General features: G+C 30.4%; 3 protein-coding genes across 7 annotated transcripts; all 3 read right to left on the bottom strand.

Annotated features, from left to right (window-relative positions):
* Positions 1-1,785: 1,785 nt before the first annotated feature.
* On the bottom strand, positions 1,786-5,519 carry LOC106685433 (uncharacterized). Its single transcript, XM_014428093.2, has 5 exons — positions 5,385-5,519; positions 3,987-4,119; positions 3,280-3,387; positions 2,677-2,769; positions 1,786-2,599 (listed from the first exon to the last, which is right to left on the bottom strand). The coding sequence occupies exons 2-5, from the start codon at positions 4,108-4,110 to the stop codon at positions 2,298-2,300; spliced, it is 627 nt and encodes a 208-aa protein (XP_014283579.1). The 5' UTR covers positions 4,111-4,119; positions 5,385-5,519; the 3' UTR covers positions 1,786-2,297.
* Positions 5,520-10,386: 4,867 nt separating this feature from the next.
* On the bottom strand, positions 10,387-16,213 carry LOC106685431 (uncharacterized). 5 transcript variants are annotated; one of them, XM_014428090.2, is made up of 5 exons: positions 16,084-16,213; positions 14,493-14,570; positions 13,527-13,628; positions 12,719-12,811; positions 10,387-10,805 (listed from the first exon to the last, which is right to left on the bottom strand). In XM_014428090.2, exons 2-5 carry the CDS (start codon positions 14,560-14,562, stop codon positions 10,504-10,506), a joined length of 567 nt encoding a protein of 188 aa, XP_014283576.1. In that variant the 5' UTR covers positions 14,563-14,570; positions 16,084-16,213; the 3' UTR covers positions 10,387-10,503. The 5 variants fall into 5 exon arrangements, with proteins under 5 accessions (XP_014283576.1, XP_014283575.1, XP_066907092.1 ...); XM_014428089.2 differs by having other exon boundaries at positions 14,472-14,570; positions 16,084-16,211; XM_067050991.1 differs by lacking the exon at positions 16,084-16,213 and adding an exon at positions 15,910-16,033.
* A 2,647-nt stretch (positions 16,214-18,860) lies between these two features.
* On the bottom strand, positions 18,861-24,673 carry LOC106685437 (uncharacterized). Its single transcript, XM_014428104.2, has 4 exons — positions 24,492-24,673; positions 24,300-24,407; positions 24,111-24,203; positions 18,861-21,535 (listed from the first exon to the last, which is right to left on the bottom strand). The coding sequence occupies exons 1-4, from the start codon at positions 24,619-24,621 to the stop codon at positions 21,237-21,239; spliced, it is 630 nt and encodes a 209-aa protein (XP_014283590.1). The 5' UTR covers positions 24,622-24,673; the 3' UTR covers positions 18,861-21,236.
* Positions 24,674-25,784: the final 1,111 nt, after the last annotated feature.

Below are 25,784 nucleotides of genomic sequence, written 5' to 3'. Positions count from 1 at the left end.
CTTGTCAATTTAAGTATTTAAGGAAGTACCTCAAACATATGGATTGGTAGCTTAAAATGCTGCAATCTATCGCCTTACAAATGAAGTAGCTAGTGGTACCCAATGAGCAATTGTGCAGGTACCATAGATGAGTGAACCACAGTCTTGCTTGGGCAACTAGTAGTCAACTATCACTCAGGATGAGTGAATAGTTTAATTACTGCAGCCAGGCATAGAATGAAGTCAGCATGAGAGGACCTTACAACGATTGAGCTAATCTTCAAGCAACAAAGAATATTTCCATATTTCACCAGCCAATAAGTAAATTGTCGTGCTATCCATTATTTCATGTACATGAACTATTAAAATTAATTACTAACAAACTAATACAAATTGTAACCACTTTTGGTTAACTCATATAACAACTTGTTATAAATTATTCAAGAATAGAGGCATTTCATTTTTTTCATCATAGATATAATTTATTTCTAATACAGTCCACTTCTTTATCCAAACCAATTTAAACTCCGGAGATTAAACAACTCCTTAATTAAATAACTCTTGTTCAATGGAACGGATAGCTCCAACGGGAGCTATTAATGCTCACATTTCAGATAATTATAAAATTTCAATTTTTGCGAGGTCCTATTAAACCAAGGGTTCTTTCAGTAAGAATAATATTTATTCTGGTTGACGAACTGGGGGGGGGGGGACAAGCCATAGTCAACGTTAAGTTGGCATGGAAAAGGCAAATAAAACCAAATACTTCGCAGTGATTTATTAGCTATTACATTTAGTATTTATTTGAAACAAAAAAATGTTTTTATAAAATTAATAATTATTTTTCACTTCTAGTGGCAGCTGCCCCCCACTTTCTCCACTGGGTACGCACATGGAAATTATAAGTTATGCAAGAAGTAAGTTAGCTGTTCATATTCATATTTCCCATAGAAAAAAAATTGCAAACAGATTTTTAAAAAAACATATATTAAATTTCAGGTCATGTTTTTATCATATTAATATTAAGAATATATTAAATGTACTAAGAAAAAGTTTTATATGGTATGAAGTGACCTTATAATAATTGAATATAAATTTAGCTTTTAATTTTTTTTTGTAATAAATAAATTGTTTTGCTAATATAAATGTTTAATTATTTATTTATGAATTCAGTTTCAAATTTATCTAAAATTAGCAAGTTTTTTACTTCTAAATGTGTAAAATATACACATGATTTCCGATAAACGAGTTTGGACTAACGATACCACTCTAGTGTTTATTACAAACTTATACCAGTTTCAACAGTTTTCAAAAAAGTACTTTTAACAATATTTTTAATTGTATAATTTTACCTTTTATCCTTCAAAAGTATGGCAAAACATTAATGTTCACTGAAATTTAAATTCTGATCTTAATCCTTTATTTAATGCTAAATTTTTATAGAACCAATGTTTCATTTTTGAAATTGCTCATTCAGCCTACTTAAAGGCATGTACAAATCACGTGTTTCAGTTCAGCAAGATTCTATGGAGTCGACAATAATCCCAGTAGTTCAAGGGGTGCATAAAAGCTTAACTTTATGAAAACATCTTTTTACTCCATTCTAAGGAAGTTTCATTCTCCATATTAAGGAAGATTAAAGCCTAAATTCCAAATGGGCTCTGATTCTATATGACCCAGAATGATTTTCTCATTTTTTCAAAAGTTTTTTCATCAATGTTTGGATTCAACGTATAACAGTAGGATTCATGTCTTCATTAGACAAAGCTCCAAAAAAAAAAAAAGGACATTAATTCAAATAAAGCCTTTCAAAAAATTTTTGGTATATTTTTTATGCTTCTCTTAAGATGCATAAACATGTTAATTAAATATGTAGGGTGATTTCGATGAAGGACTAAGCTGTGAAAAATAATAAAGACTGGTAATAAGAATACATGTCTTATTTTCAAAGACTTCAGAGAAGCTTTTTTTTTTTTGAGCTGATATATAGTCAAGAAATGAGTTTAGTCTGCTTCATTAGAAAAGTAATAAGTAGTTTCTAACTTATTAATTTGAAGGATTTACAGTGATATGGAGGATCTTTATTAGGAAAAAGGGAATATAAAGATTAATATTAATACATCTCCAATTTATGAAGTTCTGATACCTAATTAGAAAATTAAAGTTTTCTTTCAGTCATCAAATCACAATTTATAAGCTAGAATAAGAACATTCAAAACGAAACAACCTTAACTAAAAAAAAAGAAGCTGATAGACATTACGTTTTTTTTTTTTTCTCAAATTAAAATTAAGTGCATGTACCTTGTTTTAATCACTTTTTAACTTTTTTTTCCACTACCATCAGCTATTTTCTTTATTGCTTTGGCTACTTGATCACCGTTCAGAACCTTGAGTGATGCCACTGAATTATATTCACCACTCGCTTGCTCGTTGGTTGTTACGCTGCTGTCAGAACAACCGAAGGTCAGGAGCGCTGATGGTGTTCCTTCGTAGGACACCTGGAATTTGAAGCAAACTGGGAAAGAGTTCTTGCGTTGCTCATCCCCGAGTACTTGGGTGTCGACGCAAACATCGATAAGGCCTATCTTGGACGTGATGGACCTGCATAGGCGTCGTTCCACTGGTATGGTACAGTTGATAAGAATTTTATTTTATATAACTATTATAAAAATCTCTATAAATTAATTAAACACTTACGTTTCACTTTCGTTGATACTAATTTTAGGCCTGATACTTTGAGTCCAATCTGTGCAATCTTTTCGGCTGGTGTAAAGTCCACAGTTGCGCAAACTGAAAACAACTTGTTTATGATTGTTAAGAATCACTAAAATTGCAATACTTTGAAAGAAACTAATTAATTGGAGGAAGATAGTTCGGGTGGCGGTCAATAAATAATCTCTTTATTCTTAACCAACCTTTTGCTCCACTTTGCAAGGCTTCGTCAGAGCTGATAAGAATGATGTCTGCTGCCAACTGAGATGATGTTCCATGCCAAATGATGTTCAACATCATTCTTATCAGCCCTGACGAAGCCCTGCAAAAGGGGGCGAAACGCAGGTTAACAATAAATATTTTTTTGTAACTATTGATAGCTTTATTGGCCGCCACCCGGACTATCTTCCTCCAATCTCCTTCATACCGTTAACTACCTTCTTCCAATATGAAACATTAATTTTTTTTTTAATGACAATAATTATATTTCAATAATTCCAATTATTCTTATCATGAGGAAAGCTATTGAACCTGAGAAAAGCAATGAAAATACGAATATTTATTGGTAAATGTTAATGAGCTCAGTACCTGGAATTTTTAACAGGATCTTTATCTTTTGACAGCATTCGCAGTATTTATCCTTACACTGCAGGTAACAAATGTCTAACTTTTTGAGAACATCAAAGAGATTGAAACCTAAAAAAGGAAGGTTTGTGTTACATCGTTTGCCAAATATTTTGAGCTTCATGAAACGATTGCTATGAATTTCTAATTCGGTGGGTTCAACAATTACTTTTATTTATCTACTTTTTAATTTTAGTAAATTAAACAGCAAATATTTCATTAGTCATAGTCCTTATTTAATTGTATCCTAGTTATTTTTGTTATTATTATGATTACATTTTTTTTTAGAATAATTCCTTAATACATAATCTTAAAATGATTTAATCGATTTATTTTCCTTTTTCTTTTCTAGGGATTCGATTTATTTCGGTATATAATTCCTTGAATAATCCTAATTATGTAATACTTGGTAATAAAGTTGTTTTGTCTCTTTGAAAAATTGTATTTACTAAAATTTATTCTAAATATTAAAAAAAGCATTTATTATTATTACAAGTCTTGGACTTCAAAGGACGTTATATGACCTTAATAACACTTTTAAGATATATGGAACTTTTCTTATAAGTTCTGATATTTTCTATTACAAACTTATTGGTTCTGATTGTGAGTAGATGTTACAATAAATATACAGAGTATAATTTGACTTTTGATATGGTAATAAAAAATACTACCTTTCCCAAGTGCTCGGCTTTCCCTTCCTAAATTTACTTTGATGTCAGATTCAGAATGGTCTATGAAGCAATGTGCGGATGCTGTAAGCCCCAGCAAGAAAATTCCAAAGGTCAGTGAAAACATGTTGGTATTCTAAAATCAAAATGTATTTCATTTTTTAGAAAGAAAAAATATTTTATTTGTAAATGCTATAAAGTTTCTTAAGACTCTGGGTTTAGGAAGGCCTCAGGTAAGGTTCCTCTGTCTTGGCTCTGGAATAGGTGGTCCTCAGGGGAGGTTAAAGTTCGTTCTTAACCCCTATCGGCTCTATCGCATCCCCATGGGAGGAGGGAGGAGGAGGAAGAGGAAGAGATTAATTGTTTCTACTACAGGTAGCAGCAGTAGTCTCCAAGCTTTTAAATAGCTTACATCTTCAGATCGACCAATCAGTTTTTCTTAATATTTTTCCTTAAAATATAAAATTTCACAATGGGCATTATTTGATATTATATATTATTAACTTTATTTATTGTATTATTGTCATTTTTTTTTATTTTCACAAACTTTCAAGAAAGTACTCATCTTTTTGAAAATTTGTTTATTCTTAATAATTTCAAGGTTGGCTTTTATTTTTAAAAAATATGTTTTATGGTTATAAAACAATTTAAAATTATTTATACGACCAAATCACATTTTTTTAATGAAGGAATTTAATTTACGGATTGTTAAAAAAGGATAAAATTATTATTTAAACATATCAATTTAATATTTTAAGAAGCAGTATGCACACGGACTGGTATATTGTCAGAAATTCCATATCAGGAGATGCTAATTGGTTCACTTTAATTACCTTGATATACCTGTTTAATTAATAAATAAAAATTATATAAAATGAATTAATTAGATCATAAAATAAATTTAAAATAACAAAAACATTACTAGATAAAAAAACTAAAAAATAAATAAATTTAATAAATAAGGCTGAACTGAGCGTGAAACAATTGAAGGAATTGTATTAGAAATAAACTATAAAACTAACCATCACTGAAAATAATTTATTGATTATAAGCACTAAATACATATTTTATATTTATTATATAAATAATTGTATTAATCTAATATAACTTTATATGTAAATTCATGATAATTCACATTCAAGTAAATTTATTGCATTATATAATAAAATAAATTTACTTCATAATGTTTGATGAAAATATTTTGGTTCGCTTTTTTTTTAGTTCGCTATCTTATTGCGATAACTGACTAAAAAAAAGTTTTTTTTCTGTAAGTAACTGTTTTGATTTTTACTATTATTCTAGCTAACTAACTCATTCTTATATCATAATTTTTTACTTATAGATATTGGAAGAGGAGGAATGAATTGATTTGATTTATATAAATTATCAGTTTCAGCTCACCTCAAGTTTATCCAGTGATGATGTTCTGGGGACGTGGTGATAGATGTGTGAATTTGTTAGAGCAAGCCTTGTTAGATGTTATTGTCTTCATTCAGCTGGTAGTCATTAGCCGTATTTGTCATGTAGAAAACAAATATTTTGTTTTATTAGACAAATGAACATTAATGATTTCGTATTCGGTAAATAAGTAACTATTTATTTTCATTTGATTCAACCATATCCTTCTTAATGAGAGTTATTGATACTATTAGCGGCGTCTTTATTGTTATTTTATATTCAAGTTGTGGAAGTACATGTCTAAAAACATTTTTATGTTACGATTCCGCTAACGTTCACGAGAGTCCTTACTAGGAAAAGTGAAGCCAAAAAGGCGGGCCCTATGATGAACTCCAGAGGAGTAGGAGTCAATCACCGACTTACTTCTATTTTAGTTTGGAATACAAAGGCCAAAATTCCAATAGAAGTCAACGTAAACCTAAGCTTCGAGGGCGTGGTTAGCTCCTAAGTTTTTGTCTTCACTTACGCTTTGAAGGAGAGTAGGATATATCACTACTCTCTTTCCCCCAGTATAGATACCTGATTTTCTACCTTCCTAATTTGTAAAATAATTGATGTGTTGGAGCTGCAATACCTATTCTTTGATAACTGCGTAAATACTCATTATATACAAACTTATGTATGTATAATTTATAACTTATAATTTGTGTAAATGTATATTTACTTTAAAGTTTGTTAAATATTGTTTGATCGACACGTTTTCAGAAATAATTTGGGTTAACTTTCTATCAGCAAGTACTGCTGTGAGTATGCTAGTATAATCCGTGTTTGATGAAGAAAAATTCAGTACAACACATTTAAAAAAATAGTGATTTTGGTGAAGTATTATAGGCATTATTTCTTTTATCTATTCTGTTATTTCTAGGGCACTTTAACCTTTTAAATGCTCCGGCTGCATGTTTACGGACAGTGGTGTCCTCCAGATCTCCAGTTCTCAGACCGCATATACGCGGATAGTGAAATCCGTGCCTCCAGTGTTCCAGCCGAATACATGTGGGCTGTGTTTAGTGTTGTTAAGAAACGATATATTAATCTACTGATGTTTTTTTAATGATATTTCAATCACCTCTATAGTTTACAATTATATTATTTTGTTTAATTCACCAACTAATTTTTTTTATCTGATTTTTAATTACATAATTTTTTTATCTTTGATAGAGAACATTTAATTATTTTTATAGGTGAAGTATTGAATCAGTTCAGTACGCTATGGAATGTTGAATCTCAACTTATGTAATTAACTCATTATTTGGACTGTTTCATTAGTATTTTATAGTTTTGTTTTTCTAAAAGTATTATTCTTTTACATCCTTTTGTAGTTTTTCTAGAAAAATAATTTTTTTTTTAATAATAACAAACATATATCATAACCTGAACAATTTTTTAATTACAAATACTTTTTAAAATATTATAATTTCGATGTCTCAAATCCAACTACGGAGGTTAATCCTGAAAAGAATGCCCTGAAATAAGGCAATAAATAGTCTCTTATGTTTTTCCTAGAACCTGTTTTGTCTGAAATCTGCCACTAGCAGTTTGATTCAACTTTTCATGTCCATTATCATATTTCTTCAGGCAGAGTTCTAGGTTTATCGGGATGGAGCTGTTTACTTCGATTTTTTTTTAAATATTTATTTATTACTATTTACAAATGTACATTATAATTTAGTAAATCTGATCTCAGTTAAATTGGAGTGTTATAGGCATGTAGATAAACTTCCCATTGGCAGCATTCCAATGACGTTTTACATTAGCAGGTCTCGTGGCCATCTTATTTTCAGGGACCTCGGAGGATTGTCAGGAATGGAAGAGGAAGCAAGGTTAGAAACTAGTGGGTATGGGTGGCTAGGGAGTTTATAATGGAAGAAGTGACATCTGGTTCGGGCTAGATCGGTTACATGTAGAACATTAAGGTCTTTATGTATGATTTTATTAGTGACAAAGTAAAGTAATTGAGGATTTTACGAATGATTTTGGATTGCAGTGATTGGATACGAGAGGAATTCGAAGGTTTAGTGAAGCCCTAAAGCTCAACTCCGTATGTCCAAATTGGCCTTATTGCAGTCATGTAGATCAGTTTTGGAATGAATGGGAAGTTTAAACCGTTTGTCCAGTAAGTGCTGTAAAAGTCGAAACCGACGTGAAGTTTCCTGTCTTTTCAGTCTTGTGTGAGGATTTCAGGTTAGTCGTTAGTCCAGATGTAGTACAAGGATCTGTTCGACAGGGGTAAGATCAACATTATTAAAGGAGACTGTTGGGCAGTCGGTAACTTCGAAATTTAACGTTCAAAACCGAAACATTAAAGTTTTGTTATGAAAAAAAATTTTTTGTAACAGTTTTTAAAAATGATTATAAAATATTTGTTTTCAATTTTAAACAAAAACTGCACAAGTGGCGTTTAAAAAGAAATATGGTATTTTTGATTAAAAACAAAAAGTAATATAAACCATATATTAAGAAGATAATATTGACGAAAAGTGCCCACAAAATCATCTCGCGCTTACGGTGCCCCAGCCCTGTCTTACACTGACCTCGCGGCGCCTTTAGCATTTAAAGGGATTGATGTAATTGATTGATGTTAGGATACAGGAACCTTATCATGTGATAGTAGGTCACTCTGTATCATTAGCATCCCTATAGTGTCCACTTTTTTATTACCTTCTATTCCTCATTGACTGCTAATCCATTTAGTGTTTATGTATATTATTATGTCTGCGTTGTTTAGCCAAATTCTTTCTGATTTCCTCCGTTAGTCTTATTAAAAATATACATTTCAAATAATAAATTCTTGTTTTCGACAAACATATTCGTTACTTGTTAACCTGGTTCCAGATTGTGTGTAAATTAAGTTAGAATAATTGTTATACACCTATCAATACTACACTACAACGAAAACTTTATCAGGTTGGGGAGAAATGTAAATGATTTGCCTTTCCATGGTGTGAAAAACCAACAGTGAAATAATAATGAAAAAGAAAATATGAAAATGAAGTTTATTTAACTAAAGACTAGGAACAGTGATGTTCTCGAAAATTTCTACCGCCATTATTGATCTATTTTACTTGACCTGTCCTGTCAAGTATCATATATTTTAAAGGGTATAAGTTTATTAATTTTTGAAAAATGGATGTTTCGAACCTTTGTCGATTAGGCTTGCCTCTTTCCATTTATTTATTCAGTAGGAGTCAGTTATATCATTTTTACCATGGTCGCAGCCCTATTTTATTTTTCACAATGTTTCAGAATCGCACAACCGTCTGACACCCAATTATCTAAAATGTATGGTTCTAAGTGTTTTGGGGGTCTGAGAGATTCAAGAATTCCCACGGTTCTTACAACGAAAATTTTATACCTTTACTATAAATAATATACCATATATTTCCCAAATGAATTGATATTGTAATAATAAAATATCATCACAGACTAAGTTCAGTTAAATTAAATCCACAACACAATTAACGCTTAACTTAGCGACTGGCCCTTGAGTTATTTAAACCGACTGCTGAAAGATCTCCAGAAACATGGATCATCCAAATCTTATATCGTTAATATTGATATTGTAATAATAAAATATAATTAAAAAGGATTATGAAGTAAATATCCAATGATTAAATAAACAATATCTTTTATTTTACTTTATATTTTCTTTCAGAAGTTTACATATTTCAGTAAAGACAGATTGGTAGTACAAAATAAAAAAAAAAGAATATTTTAACGAGATTTGCCATGATGATATTGGAAAGTTCTTTTAAATGAGAGAAGAATAGCAACTACTTAAAAAATGGGTCGATCTGACTTGAACTATTTTAAAAAAATAGAAAAGTCTTAATAAAATTATCGGAAAAAAATCACATCTATCAATATATCTAGTTAATGAAATAAAAAATAACTAAGAAAACGTCATTATTTAATTATTTGGTACCTACTACATAATCCTTTTTAATTATATTTTATTATTACAGTATCAATATTTATGATATAAGTTAAAGTACCTATAGAATACATGATATAAGTTAAAGCACCGATATAATACACGATATAAGGTAAAACTATTATGTTTACAATATTAGTTAAAGCACCCTTGAACTTTCTTACCAGAAGTAACTGCCTGTTGGACATAAGCTTTTCAATGTAAATTTTGGATGATTTGGATGATCCATGTTCCTGGAGATCTTTCAGCAGTCGGTTTAAATAACTCAAGAGCCAGTCGCTAAGTTAAGCATTAATTGTGTTGTGGACTTAATCTAACTGAACGTAGTCTGTGACTAACTATTCCTTATAACTAAAATAGCTGTTCCTAGTAATAATTTCAAAATGTATCACCTGTTATACTTAGGAATGAACTAGTTTTTGAGTTCATTTTATTCTGACGCCTTGATGTTTTGAGACTAATGGAAAAGTTTAGGTAGTCTCAATCTAGAATAAATGCGTTAAATAGGTGCTGCACGAATAACTAATTGTAGCCAACGATCATAATGTAAATGGTCTTACTTAATATACTTAATTCTATTTTGTATTTTTATTATCTAAGCCATATTCCTAAATCCTCAGTTTAAAACTTACTTTTAAGAAAATCTGGGCTAGGCCGAATCCAATCTTAGATTGGAATAAATGACTTGCTTTAGCTAAGTATGAAACGCCTGATCTATAGCTGGACATTTTGCACAAGCCGGTGAGGATTTAGTGTAATAGTATATTTTTTTACGTGGATTTCTTCATGGAATGATCAAACATCTATCGAATTAGTTTATTCCGGTGCAATCAGCGAAATGCATATTTGACGATAAATGCATATATATGACATATTCTGGAGGTTTTCACTGCTTACATTTCTCATGCGACTCGGCATGCAGCAATAAGTAAACGTGTTTTAATTCCATTCTGTTTCGATAATTTTCTAGTCCAGGTCTACTTCTACACACACCATTGAAGGAATAGAAGAATGTATAATTTAAAGACTGTTATATTTCATATATTGTTTATATTAATTACATATATTGTTCAAAACAATTATTATAAACAGTTTACTTTTTAGTTATAATAACCTGCTATGGGGGGTTTTTCATTTTCCCATTACTACCCTCTGAACGAACCTGGCCAGCTGCTCTCCATTGGTCACCTTTACAGATCCGAAAGTTTTGAGACCTTTACTTGTCTCCCCTTCTATCTCGATTCCTCCGTCAAACTTGGCGCAGTTGAATGTCGCAAGCACGAAGTTTACTCCTTCTATTGATACGTCTACGTGCATACAGATATCGACAGCAGAAGGATTGGATTTGTTGTCGGCTATTGAGGTAATTATGCAGAATGCGAGGTTGCCACCTTTAGTTTTGACAGGTATGCAGAAGTTTAGCAAGCGATCCACTGAAATAAATTCTCACATGAATGATGGTTAAACATTTGATTAAGATAAAATTCTCGTATGAAATGTCTCTATATAATTAGACACCAGAACAAAATTTATCTTCCTAGTCATTATAACAAATAATTCTCTGAAAAATCTATCAATATATGCCTTAATAATAAAAATCTAGGTTTGTTTTAAGAATTTGGTGTATAAAATATTAAAATCCTACTCTCATTAAAAATTAATTTAATTCCTTGTATGAAAACAAAAAAACAATGCTATTTATTTTAGATTTGATGTTTAATGCTTTTACTGATAATTTAGTAGAACCCATTTTTATATTCAACCTATGCAAATTATTTGACAAGTAAATTCTATGAATCCAAAACACACTTCATTTGTTTAGAGGAGTTGAATGCTAGTTAAATTAATATGTTAAGATTATATTCAATATATTTTGTAATAGCATAGCTGTTTAGTGTTCATAATTCGACTTTATATCGTTTCTTCGGCTCGGCACTGCGATTAGTGGCATAATTATCGTTGTTACTAGTAATAATAATTAAAGTGATTTACATAAAAGCATAATTCAAAGTAAGTATATATCAATTATTTTAGAGATTTATCATAATTAAAATTGAAACTATATATAGGGTGTTTTTTTAAGCCCGATAGAACTTGAAATTGTAAAAAATAACACAAAAAATTAAATTGTAATCAAAATTTTTTTTTTATTCGAAAGATCAATACGTGACATTAACATTTGAAAATGATTTCGGGCATATGGGCACCGCGGCTGTTCTTGACGAAGCGCATTCTGTAAAATTGTGTTCAGCGATGAGGCGCATTTTTGGCTTAACGGGTTTGTTAATAAGCAAAATTGCCGCATATGGTCGTGCGATTTGACACCTCTCGATTATTTCCTGTGGGGCTACGTGAAGTCACTGGTTTATGCTGATAAACCAGCAACAATTGACGCCTTGGAGGCCAGCATTGTTCGTGTTATTCGTGACATACGGCCAGCAGTGCTCGAAAAAGTGGCCCAAAATTGGACGTCCAGAATGCGCTTCGTCAAGAACAGCCGCGGTGCACATATGCCCGAAATCATTTTCAAATGTTAATGTCACGTATTGATCTTTCGAATAAAAAAAAAAAATTTGATTACAATTTAATTTTTTGTGTTATTTTTTACAATTTCAAGTTCTATCGGGCTTAAAAAAACACCCTATATAAGAAATTATAATTTAGAAATAAATTTATTTTTAAAGATCTAATCGACTTGGGCATAATAGTAAAAAATTTAAATTTCCATATATCTATTTCAAGGTGTGATAGTGAAAATTTATTATTGTTGTTAATGGACAAAATATAATTAAAAAATATGAATTATTTATGGACTCACTGAGAATAGCCAAGGATCAAAAGAAGTTTGTGTTTAAAATTAATTACCTACTCTTGAACAAGAAACTAATATGATTGAATGTATGTAAATATAGCTGTGGTCAACAAAAAATTAAAAAATAGTTATTAATGATTTATGTTTTCTGCCGACGTTTTGATCCTCTATGTAGATCTTCATCCGGGCTGTTGGGTGGAGGGAGATGTAAACAAAGAGTCATAGCTCAACTGTTAGTTGAGGGGTCTTTGTTTACTTCTTCCTCCACCCAACAGTCCTGATGAATACATACATAGTGGTTCGAAACGTTGGTAGAAAATAAATAAATACTTTTCATTTCTTCCTGATCGCAGCCCTGATCATCTTCTCCGAATATAATAATAATGAAGTAATACGTGTTTCGCTACTAACTTTTTTTAAGGATTGTTTAATATACAATTTCTATGATAATAATAATTGAAACCTGAATGAGAATTGTGAAAATAAAAATTGTAGAATGAAATTATAGAAGTAAAAATTATATAAAATTCTTACATTTCGCAGTGGTTTGAGCTATAATATCTCCTTCCACCTTCATAATGAGGTCGATTGCTTTTTCTGCTACTCTTAGAGATGAACTACCACAAACTAATGGGAATATAATTGTTAGTAACAAAAGAGTATATAAGGTAAATATTCAATCAACTAATAAACAATTATAACATAAATCTATATTACTTTTTTGAAGCTTAGTATAATTTATATGAATCTTATTAAATACAAAATGCTTATTTCCTGCTCACTTTAGAGTATCTAGTGGAGAGAAAGCCAGATTTAATCCTCCATATTTTTATCCCAAACAAAATAAAATGTTCTGTTCTGTTCCATTTTTGTAGATTGTAAATAATAAATTCTTTTAGCAGTAAAATCACTATATCGTAGTGTGAACTGTTTGCCTGCGCTGTTTTTTAAATAGTTTTCTCTATTTTAAAATATGATCCAAAGGGTCCAAATTGTGGCACCAGATAATTTTCTTAGCAGTATTTTTCTTAACATACCGTGGTTTTTATTCTACGTAAAACAATAGATACCTGCCTTTATTGGCCTTAACTGCACAACAATAGGACCTTCAGTAAAATATGACGGCTTATAAAGAAATTTTATTTTAATTTTTATTTCTAGTGCTATTAATAACAGCTTTAGAATCCACCGCTGTCACCACTATGAGGAAGCTTACGTATGAATTTATTTTATATATGTATGTTATACACAATACTTAATTCGTATATCATACTCACGGATTAAAATAAACTTGCTCTAAATTTTACTGCCTACTCTAAATTAAAAAAATATGTAGCCTTACCTTCGACGTTAAATGGTGCTTTTATTTTTTGACAGCATTCGCAAGATTTTCCATTGCACTTTACATCGCACAGCTCAAAATTCTTGATAATATCGCTAATATCTGGTATGAAAAAATAATTAACAACTATGAAACAACGTCTTATATGAAAAATAACACATCAGTATGAAACTAACAGAACTCTATTGGATAATGAAAATTTAAGATTACTAGAAAAAAAATTAAACATTTATCATACGGTGCGATAGGGTATCCGGAACCCCACTTGTCCACCTCGGATACGAATGATACCTGGGCAGGGCAAAGACTGTTAAACCTTTTTTTTATAGTAAATAAAAAAGAAATCTCAACCTAACTTAAAAGTAGGCAAAATAAATGTATAATTAAATTTATAATAATAAGTTCAAAAATAATAAATGATTGAAAAAATGATTATTTTCAATAATGAGTTGTTAAAAATGAAATAATAAAATTACTTATTTTTTTTTTTTTAATATTTAAGTAACGAATGTGAATTAAATGTTAATTTACCCATCTGTAATTCAACAATTGATGGTGATTAAATCCTTATTTTCATTTAATTCATCTGAAAATATTTGAATTAATTTTCCCTCGATCTGTAAAATAACAATATAAAATTGCATTTGTGTTAACTATTGATGTAACATCATTCTTACTAGTTTTAGATAATGATTGTGGGGATAAATTATTTATTACAGATATTCTGTATCAAAAGACTTATTTTTTCTTCTTTATAACTGAATTCAAAATTGAAGGAATCTTATGAAACAAGAAATAGGTAGAAAAGTAATACATTTTCCATAAATATCGAAGTTCTTCACCATAGTTTAACAATATTACCTTTATGTGGAAAATTAATGTTTAATGAACAAAAAAATTAAACAAATATATCAAAATAATAAAAGAAAAGATATGATATTACACCTTGTTGCACTGTGATAATACCTGATGAACTATCACAATGTACAAAAACTGTGGAAGCAGAAAGAACCAATATAGCAGCTAGGAAGTACATTGTTATTTCTGCAAAGCAAAAAACATATATAATTATATTTCATTTTAAATAATTATATTTCATGGAATGATAAAAGAAATAATTAGCGAGTGACACAACAGTAAGTTCTTGAGAATGTAGCACTCCCACGTCGCTATTACGCATATCCCTACTATACACACTGTGCAACTGTTAATAAAAAAAAAATAAATTCCAATGCTTCCAGAGAAATTGCTTCCTATTGTACGAAGATGGCAAATGATAACAAATGATTTCATATCTTACTTATCACACGATCAATGAACCCTTATGAGTCGTTTAGTTATGAGCTGTATCAGCATTTTCGAGGAATATTTCTGATATGTCAGTTTGGTAAGAGCTTTAATAATTTATGTGCCTAAACTTCAGTAAGAAATAAGTTAAAATTTTTCTCGAGGTCCTTGATTATTGAATTCTCAACTTATGGATGACTTGAAAAAATTGATTTTTATTTTTTTTATTTTATAGCTCTAGTGAAAAGTTGGTCATGGCATAATCATAACAAATATTGAATGGTAGTAGTCGAAAAATGAACAAAAGTCACATTCGTCGTCAAACGAAGATTTTTTTTCCGAAAAATTTTAATTTTGTTGAGCTTGGTATAAATAACCCATCAGAACTGAAAAAATAATAAATAAAGATACTCAATTCAACATTATATATTTTGTATTAATTAATGTTATGAGCTTTCTAGACATGGAAACCAAAATTTATTCTGACATCACCAATAAATACGACTTCAGTGTCTTTTTTAAATTAGGGAAATCTTGTTGACATTTTTTCGTCTTTGTACAACTTCAGAGCCCGGCATATAATTGTATCACCAACCATCTTGATTGTTGTAAAATTCGATTGTTTGTGATCGTTTTGGAGATAAAAATTAGCCTAATCGAATAAAATTGATTTCTCATAGACAAATTAAAATTAGTAGCGGAATAAGACGACTTTGACGTAAGTGATTACGCCGTTACGTCATTTAATAACGCCAACCCTCACAAATTCCAAGTGTTTCATGAATGACACTTTGAATGACTTGAATGAATGAATTAGCAAGTATTATCTAACCATCACCCTGAGCCCTGACTTGTTATATTGCTTTAATTTTAATATCTAGTTAAAATTAAAAGTTTAATCGCGTTCTTTAAATAAAATATGATGCATAATATTATTCTCACCGTCAAGATAAGATTACTAAAAAGTTCAAAAGACATTAATAAGCAATCAAAATGACATTAAAGAAAAAATCGAAAGATAAATTAAATTCATTCAACGCCAAAATAATTTATTTTTGAATGATATGTATTTAAAATAAAAATTTGTACTTCTTACATAGCAAAGAAAAAAACTATATTTATATTCTGAAATAAACAAAACAATTATGACAAAAAAGCAGATTAACTATGCCAGAATTTTCTCACATATTTTGATAAATTATTTTAATCTCTTAGGTGTCTTACAAAATAAAGAAATAAAACTACTGAAATAAACAATAAATGTACTTACAACGGGTATATATCCTTTGAAAGAGAAGTTTCACTGAATGAATTTGTGAAATATTCTAGACTAGACACACACACACAAAACAAAACTAATTTCGTTTGTTCAATTGGCAGTATAACAAACCTTGAATTTCATTAGTAGCTCCTTTATTATAAAAATTAACAATTTCACTTTATGCTAATTATTATAAAAATACGTATTATAGCTTTCAAATTTTATAAAAAAATTTAATTTTTCTATTAATTCATTAGTTATTCTACCTCGTTCAATAACTACTCCCAAATAGATAGAAAAAAATGATAATATTAAAATAAAATTTTTTGTTAATCACATTTTATTGTTAGAACAAGTGTAAGATAGTGTATTTCTGTAATAAAGATTAATTCTAAATGCAGATGTTTTTTCTTATTAATATTATTAAGTTATATTTATTACTTGTGTTATGATAATTAAACTAATTATAATTACATGAAACGATCTGCGTTTTTAATATTGGATCTATCACCAAACATTGAGTTCTTTTACATATGCAGAAGGGAATCAATAATGTACTCAAAAATATCTTTTTTTATATGTTTATTGAAATTGACAACTATACATAATATTAAATTCAGTAAATTTGATATAAGTTTAACCACCCATGATTTGTGTGATACAGGCGTTTAGAGAAACTATCCATTGGTAGCACGCTAATAGCGTTTCTACATTAAAAGGTGATCTTTTCAGGCGCCTCGGAAGGTTGTCAGAAACAAAAGAGGGATCTAAGGGTAGACCAGTTCGTTTAGGTTTATAGCGGAAGGGTTGCTATCTGGTTTGGGCTAGATCGGTTATACATATATATATATATCTTTTAAATATTTGGAGTTCTATTAATGGGTAGATTTTCCACAGGTTTTTATCATGTTATTTTATATGTAATAGCAAATTTACTTGTATATAATTTTATACAGTTGCAAAGAACAATAAATAACAAAAAAAACTCTAAACAAAAATAGTTCTTTTAAATATAATTACATTAAAGAAAAATTCTATTTATCCATTCGGTGATAGTTGCGATATTTAAATTCAAATGAAAACATTAATTGATAAACTATACAATATGTTATACTTGGGATCATTAGGTATGAATGAATAAATGAAAAATCTTTATTCTGGGATACTTGGTCCTCTAATAATAACTATTTCAACAGCATTTGCCTGGCCTACATTAACTGGTCTTAAACATATTTACATAAAACTATTATAATATTTATAAACTTAAAATATTATTTACAAGCTCACAGAGGATTGATAATCAAGGAAATGGTTATATAATTGGCGTTTGAATTATTTTAAGGTGGAAGCTTTACGGATGGATATGGGTTATCAGTTCTAAAATGACGTAGCTCGAACAGCAAAGGATTTTTCAAAGGAGGCAGTTCAAATGAGAAGAGATGTACGAATCGGTAGGTTGGGGGATCTTATGTGGTTAATGATAAAGGGAGGTTTGTGGTTATTAGTGATTGAAATATAAACGTGCCAAGAAGGCATAAGGGTAGGATACTGGGATAGAGCCTACTTTGCTGGGAATAGTAGCCAGAGGTATGAGAACGCCTGGGAATATCGAAGTTGAATCTTATGAAGCAGTTCATTAATCATTTTAGTCTCATTTATTATTGATAATAATATTAAGCATAATTCATTCTTTACATTGTTATGGTAAATTATTCAAATTTAAGAGAAAAAACAACAGCAAAATTCTAATAAATTAAATTAACATAATTAATTACCAAAATAAGTAGAATGTTATTTGTACATCACAAATAAGAATTAATATATAGATAATTGAAATGATTAAAAAAAAAGTAAATAATCAAGGTAAATAAAATTAAAGGTAAGTTAGTAATATGAAATAAATCATTTTGAACACAATAATACCTATTTACAATATTTATTAAGACATCATATATTCTTCTTTTACGTCAAAATGGTTTTATGGTATTTCTTATTGGTCTATTACAGAAGCATTTGTGCTAAAAGATACATTTACACCGAAACATTTTTAACATAAGCAAAAAGTTATTAACATTTCTATTTGTAGCGAAAATGTTAGTAACATCATGGTATCATATTTTTTTAGAAACAGCAATGTTAATAATAAGTTTTCTACAGTTTACACTGACCCTTATTAGTGAAATGTTATTTAAATTGTTTCCATGAATCGGTATAAATTTAGTACATTTTTTTAATAAATAGAAATGTTAATAACATTTCGTAATTGACATATGGAAACGTTAGGTATCAATATTTGAATAACCCGTATTATTAGTAAGGTTACCACTGGTGAAAACCCATTTTTATAATAGATAGTGATTCAAACCTTGTTTATTCAACAGATCTGTTCTTTCCAGCAAATAAGTGCTGTTTGAAGTAAATAAATAACTCAGTAAAGCCTAAGAGACTCAAGAACAATAAATTGGTTAAACAAACGTATTCACTGTTAATGATAGGAAGATAATTTGACCATCTATAATATATATTAGGTTGGGGTTGCGGCAGATAATAACACAAATAAAAAAAAACTTATTTAGTGCCAACGTTTGAGCCAAAATTTCTAGCCTTCATCAGGCAGGAACGAAAAACAAAATAACAATCAGTGAATAAAGAGTATACAGAGAAATTAAACTAAATAATTGTACAGAATGAATATAGATAAAAATAAAGTAATAAAAGTGGGAAATAAAATGTATATATAGGTAATTAAATATGTGACGAATATATCATAATTAATGAAATAAAAATACAATGTTATATAATTCAATGAAACAACGAAATATGAATAATTCAATTTAATAATAGTAATTTAAACATTAAAGTTATAGAAAGAAAATATATGTAACTATGTAATATGTAAATATTACATTAAAATGGAAGACTGGCATCCAAATGAAGGAAGGGGCGCGAGTAGCAAGATTCTGCGTTGAAGAGTGCTTTAAAAGAGATGACACAACTACTGGAAGATGAACAATACATTACAGAATACATGGAAGGGTAAAAAAAAGAATGTTAAAATATTTAAAAGAAAACGTATAAAGGGGTGACCACAAATGATTTAAAAACTATAAAAGAACATAAACTGTGGGAGAAAGGGAAATAAAAACATTGCCACTTTGTTTATAAATTAACTATTTGGGAATATATCAACGATAAGTTCTGTTTATTGGTTTTCAAATTGACGAAAGAAGGTTCAAGTTGGATATAGAAGTTTTCAGAGATAAGCCTTTTATCATGGTTACGAACTATAGCAAGTATTGATGTATTATCAAAATCTAAAGTTCAATGAAAGAAAATGCTCTGAACGGTTTGAGGCAATATGTGAGGAGACAGAATATTTATGTTGTGTGATACGGTTTTTAAGAGTCTATTTTATTTTTGTTCTTGGCCCTTAGGAAAGCATGAAATTCTGGCCGAAAGATTGGCACTAATAAATATGTTTTTTTAAACTTATTTGTTTTATTATCTAACCGCTCCCCCAACTATCATATTTATCCACTATTGTATATAATTGCATTGAAAAGGTGAGAAGGTGTATGAGTTTAGCTTAATTTGTATTATATGGGTGATAATCGTACATAATACACTAAAGGTAATCGTAACTGGCTCATTCCCTTTATTTAGATGCTATTTCAGTTCAAAGCTTTTGAACAATGATTTATCCTCTGAATTTAAATGATTTTATTTTATTTGAAATTATAATTATTAACTATTTTCTCGTCATAAAATACATAATGCTCAATTCGTCATTCACAAGCTTTATTATAAAGTTGAGACTGAGACATCACAATTTAATGATTCCAGTTTCCATTGTACGATAACTAGAAAATAATGGCAGAAATCTCTTCAGTACTATCTCAAATATTGATATGAAATAGAATTTGAATTTGAATTTTGACACCAATTACTATAGCACTTTTTTTCATACGGCACCCCTTAATGCATGTATAAAATGCACACTAATAAACCCTCAAAAAGAAGAATTTCAGGCTGGAAGGTGATCAGGACACAGCACGTGTCTTGTTCGTTATCTTCGTTTGATTTTTACATGGGTTCAGAATATGTAAGATCATGAAAAATGTGAGAGTATTTTAATTGTTGGTCACTCCCTAGTCCTCAAAAAAGTCAATACCGACAAGACTTAAATGTTTGCATTAAATATTTTCTTGGTATTTCAGAACTCTTTATATTTATCCTTATCTTTATTTTTTACGAAGATTTTCCTGAGTTTAATGATGGAAACCCCCACATGACCCCTTAACTTGGACTGGAGATATTCTCTATTGGTAGTTCAGGACACTAATAATTAATAATATAATAATTAATAAAATATGTATTATTAAACTTCTTCCATGCCCTATTTTTTTACAACAGAAAAAAAAAAGAGAAGAATGATACTTTCATCTCAATCCAAAAATGAAGTGAAATAGCTGTTGATGTAATGAGCCTCTAATTACTAGTATATTATTTTTATTTACTTTTTCTTGAAGTTGTGGGACTATTTTCTCTAATGAAATCAGTTCATCCATATAAAAAATGGTACTAAAAGCGTATGTTAGTTCCTTTCGTGCCTGAGTAATATGATAATAATATGACGTTTGTTTATATAAGTTGTGCAGAATAATATCTATATATGGCATTGGATATTATGTTCAATATTAGGTTTATATTATCTTAGTAAAAATGCTTCAAAACTTTTTAGGTAGGTCGAATTTTTGTTAGAGTTTCGGTCAATGTGGAAAATATCTTCTGATCAAAAAGTTAAGATTGATTACTAATCAATAAATGTTTTATATTTTAATAGGCCCTCTATTTCGTTTTATCATTCTTTAGACGTGTATGTTACTTCCTAGAATACGACTTTTTTTTTTTAACTACTTTATAACCCTAATAGGGGTCTTGAAAAGTTAATTATAAATTGAAAATATTGTAATATTGAATTACATCGACGATTTATTTTTTCACCAGGCTGAGTTCAAATAGGAAATAAATTTACTTGGAGGTGGAGATGAAATTGTAGACTTGAGTCGATCAGAGTTTTATAAAAGTACCTTTAATTATGTTTAGTTGAGAAGTTAACACAAAATCCATATCAGATTCACTTTGAAAATCAATTTAAACTTTTATTTAGCCTTAAACTTATCCTCTTTGATGGCTTTTAAAAGTTTCTTAAAGGGTTCTCTTGTTTTTACTTCGATTATTCCATTTATAGATGGCGATTCCTTGGAGAATGTTACCCCACCATTCTTCAGATTAATGCACCTAAACTCAATCGCAACGCCGATAATGTTTCTCACTCTTATTTCGAACTTGCCGCAAAGAGTGACACCCACTTTATCTCCGACCATTGAAGACTTGAAGCAGTAGGTGAGGATCCTGCGCGAACCCGGGAGGTTCCCACAGATGGTTTGCAGTTTTGTAACTGTAAAGAGTATTATAAGGAGTTAATTTTATGTAATATAATATAATAGTAATGAAACAATTAAAGGATGTTGCTACGAACAGAACTGTTAACGTTCAATAAACGTACATAACCTAGTTAAACTAGAAGAATTTGGTTTACGGTGACCCTGTTTTCATAATGAAGCTCATAAATACATTCATGAAAAATACAAAGTACAATAAAAAATACTTTTGGATTCATAATGTGGACGACTATAATATTTTAATTATATAACATATTATAGTAGTTTATAACTATAGTTTATATCACCCTGCCCTGCCAATTAGACAATACGGGTGTTCGTAGCAGTGGGTACAACTCATTGCTACATATGACAAACGTTTAAATAGCTGTGCATACAGCTTGCTATTGCTACAAAATAAATCTTGCTCTTCTACTGAGGCCTTGCTAGTGTAGCTTATTCTCTCCTACGCAGGGAGAAGTGAGTAGAGCCCACAGCTTCCTTCCACCCGTACACGAAGGTCTTGTAGCGCACTATAGGTAGTTACCCACAGGTCGGTTTCTTTCTTCATCAGCTCAGGAAGATCGCTCTCCGTCAAAACATAGAGTCCTGTTTCCCTCATCATGTTGGCTCTCAGTGCTTCATAGGCGGTCCTGGCAAGTACGCAAGTACAGGCGGTCTCTAGAACCTGACAAATTGGGTATAGATGATCGATGTTTATGCCATGTGCAGCGAGCTTAGCACGGAAGCCCCCATGCTCCGTGAGGAACCGTAAGACCCAGTAGTTGGGGAGGACCCATGGTGAACCAAGTACTTTCTTAGGGTAGCCCCTTTTGAGCCCCTTTCCACCCACCGTCGGTTCCATTCTTGAAATGTTTCTTCTCGAAGGATCCTCTTCCATCTGTTAATGTTTTCACCAATACTCACTTGGATGTTCTCCGGTAAATCCGCCAGACCTTCCCTCTTTATCTTGTGTCGATAATAGACTTCCTGTTGGAGAATATCAATAGGCACTCCTCCAGCTAATACATGTACCTCCTCATGAGACACTCTTCGGTATGCTCGAGTGACTCGCAGCAGAGCTATCCTCTGTATTGTTGCCAACCTTCTCTTCTGCCTTTTCGAGAGATATCTACTCCATGCTGGGGATGCATATCTCAAGATACCCACAACTACTTCTTTATAGATCGTCAATGTTGCTGGGTATCTGAGGCCACAAAATGCGCCCGCGATATGATTGAGTCCATTAAGAGCAAGAGCTACCCTACTTCTCATGTAGTCTAAATGAGGTGTCAGATTGAACTTTCTCCCAAGCCTTACGCCAAGTTATGTCACAACCCTTAAGAGTATGCCTTGAGTCTTGACAGCAGCCAGCTTCAACTTCTTCTTCTCACACCAGGCTCCAATCAGGTGGGTGCACCGACCAGCTTCATCTTTTAATATGACTGCTGTCCGACGCTACTACTACGGCAAGGCTATCTACATAAGCTGTGGCAGGGAACCGCTCCTCTTCAAGCACCCCCAACAACTCGTCAAAGACCAATTTCCACAGAGCAGGACCAAGGAGAGATCCCTTTGTGCAAATTCTTTCCATGGTATCTTCTATTTCACAAAAGTTGCCTCGTATCTTTACCGGTCTGTTCTTAAGGTAACTCCTTAAGAGGTCGTACAAGTTTCTCGGGGTCTCATATTTTTGCAATTGCTGGTGTATGCTCGGCCACCACACGCTATCAAAGGCGGAAGATATATTAAACAGGAGGAGCATAATATACTTCTCCGCCCTCTCTTCAACGTCACGGCGCACTTTCAGAAAGACGTCTGGTTTTTTTATAGGCCTGATAATTAAAATACTCAGTTTCTTTAAACATTATCTCTTATTTATAGCAAACCATATTTACACTAATCCCTACAATACTAAAAATTTATACCAAGAGAAATACCTTCGCACACGTGGAATTTGGTGAAATTAATATTCAATCTATTAGGTATAATGCTTAAGGATTTCTTGGGTATCAGATTAACGGCAAAAGGTATAATACCCGAAAACAAATATGAATGCAAACAGACAGCCACGTAACACAATTTTTTCCTTAATGTCTCAAACGTAAAATGGGAATGAACATTTTCGGTTCTAATGAAAATTTTTTACTCTGAACGAGTATAGAGTTCCTTTACGTTTGGAAGTGAGGGGGGAAACATATTCAGGCACCTGAGACAGGAAATTTGATGGTTTTGATAAAAAAATCAAATAAATAAAATACCTCCAAATGGTATAAGGTTGACTCAAGAGAGACATGAACTTTTTTGCATTTTTGTTTTCAAGAATTTAGTTAAGAATATTCCAGCTATATGGCTAATGTTTTTACCTACAACTTGTTTAAATTTCTTTTCAAAAATTAATTTTTAGTTTGGTGTACAATATATATTTTTTTAACAATGTACCCATAAGAAATTTGGAGTTTTTTATTAAAGAGATTTATAGGATAAAATTTATTGTTAGTAATATTTATCATGTATTAATGGATTTAGGTATATTTAATAGATAAAATAAGTATACACTCAGTCTATTTTTTTAAACAAAAAATTACTTACTTGAAAAGCTATGTGTAAAAATATTTCTATTTAATGCTGTTAAACCAATAGATATCTTCTTATTTATTGGATCCGGGGTGAATTTGATACAACCTCAAAAACAAAGCATTTTTTTTAATTATTTCACATAAATGGTTAATAATAGAAAGTATATGTATATATATATATATATATCTGGTAATGATATACCATTGACAACAGAACCAAAAAGCTTTGGCTTAGCGCAGCATTGACACGAAATACCTTCGCATTTGCAAGACTCATTGAATATTGATCCCGCATATCTTTCTTTTCTACCTGATATTATTTGGTATTAATATATTTTCAAGCATTTTTTTAGAAATAGATGTAATTTTGTTTTTATGAAATATCTATACTCACCAAAAGCACCTACAGTACGAAGTGATGATTTTTTTAGTTCATTTGTAAAAGCTTCCCAGTCCCATTGAGTTGATGAAGATACTCCTGATATTGCGATAAGAAGAAGAGCTAAGGACTGCATCATATTCATTTTCAATATACCTATTTAATATAGTAAATATATGGATGTTTATTGATTTGAATTAATGTTTAATCCATTTCAAATAAACAAATTATGTTATTCAACACTTTTGATTTGTGTAGTATTAACAATAATTCCATAGGACTTGATGCGATCAAACCTGTGACTAAACTAAACATTTTTAGGCTATTAATTTTAACTTTTCTGCCATCTTTATTCTGCTGCTTAATGGATTTCTAACTGTTAACAAATATGTCTACTAGCTGTAGGTCATAGGATAGCTACCACAAGTTGCAGTCTTGATCCTCGTAAAGGGTCTGTAGACAAAACGAAGTGCATTATTTTACCTATTCTAAAAGGTAAGAAGACATTTCCGGTCAACTTTCAAATGAGTGAGCGAACAATATTTCAAAGAATCTGAAGTATCTGAGAACAACATTAGACCGGCACATGACTTTTTGAACCCAATTTACTTTGAAAGTAAACTGGGAGCGTACTGAAGGAAACAGGCTCTTTCACATATTGGGCTCAAGGATATTGTCTCTTCGCCTTTAACTTATGATTTATATGATAAATTCATACTAAGCCCAGCACTGCTTTACAGAGTACCTTTCTTCACATGAGTACATTTGTCGCAATCGAAGGTTTACAGTCATATCAGGGTGCTCAAAACAATTTTTATTATTACAGAAGAAGAGGACTACCAAAATTTATGACTAGGCAAAAATATTAAACAAAAATGAAATGATGAACGCACAGCACAATTATCCGATCCAAGAACCATCTAATTTTTAGACTATGAGAGATATTTAACAAACTTTTACCAAGCTCGACCCTCTAAATATTGGATTTCTTAATGAACTTCATACGTGTTAACTTGGATATTTAATAAGAATATAACAGAAAAGTTAGATCCCACATCGTCCGATTAGCCTCGCTTTTAAAATAATATTAATTTTTAAAAATACAATTTAAAAAATATATATTTATTTTTCAACGACTACCGTCAATTTTTTAGAAAATCTATGCAAATAAGATATCGTTATATTCTCTGGATAAAAAAAAACTCAGTATAGGAAAAAAAAGATCTATCATAATTCCTATTAGAATTTTACATTGTTATCTATGTAACATAATTTTATATAATGTATTAATAGTTTTACATATGGTAT

The sequence above is a fragment of the Halyomorpha halys genome, unplaced genomic scaffold, assembly GCF_000696795.3.
Source record: "Halyomorpha halys isolate HHAL.00 unplaced genomic scaffold, Hhal_1.1 Scaffold692.1, whole genome shotgun sequence".
NCBI classification, from domain to species: Eukaryota; Metazoa; Arthropoda; class Insecta; order Hemiptera; family Pentatomidae; genus Halyomorpha; species Halyomorpha halys.
The sequence above is the reverse complement of the archived record's forward strand: the minus strand, read 5'-3'. Positions and strand labels throughout refer to the sequence as shown.

What these genes read in the sequence shown, in the direction of transcription:
- LOC106685437 (XM_014428104.2), bottom strand. Translation starts at nt 24,621, where the DNA reads ATGAATATGATGCAGTCCTTAGCTCTTCTTCTTATCGCAATATCAGGA. An exon ending in TCGTACTGTAGGTGCTTTTG is followed by an intron (nt 24,408 to 24,491) that starts GTGAGTATAGAT and finishes AAATAATATCAG; the next exon opens with GTAGAAAAGAAAGATATGCG. An exon ending in TTTTGGTTCTGTTGTCAATG is followed by an intron (nt 24,204 to 24,299) that starts GTATATCATTAC and finishes TTTGTTTTTGAG; the next exon opens with GTTGTATCAAATTCACCCCG.
- LOC106685431 (XM_014428089.2), bottom strand. Translation starts at nt 14,562, where the DNA reads ATGTACTTCCTAGCTGCTATATTGGTTCTTTCTGCTTCCACAGTTTTT. An exon ending in TATTATCACAGTGCAACAAG is followed by an intron (nt 13,629 to 14,471) that starts GTGTAATATCAT and finishes TTTTCATACCAG; the next exon opens with ATATTAGCGATATTATCAAG. An exon ending in AGCACCATTTAACGTCGAAG is followed by an intron (nt 12,812 to 13,526) that starts GTAAGGCTACAT and finishes TATTCCCATTAG; the next exon opens with TTTGTGGTAGTTCATCTCTA.
- LOC106685433 (XM_014428093.2), bottom strand. Translation starts at nt 4,110, where the DNA reads ATGTTTTCACTGACCTTTGGAATTTTCTTGCTGGGGCTTACAGCATCC. An exon ending in GATCCTGTTAAAAATTCCAG is followed by an intron (nt 2,770 to 3,279) that starts GTACTGAGCTCA and finishes AGTTGTTTTCAG; the next exon opens with TTTGCGCAACTGTGGACTTT. An exon ending in AGTATCAACGAAAGTGAAAC is followed by an intron (nt 2,600 to 2,676) that starts GTAAGTGTTTAA and finishes GTACCATACCAG; the next exon opens with TGGAACGACGCCTATGCAGG.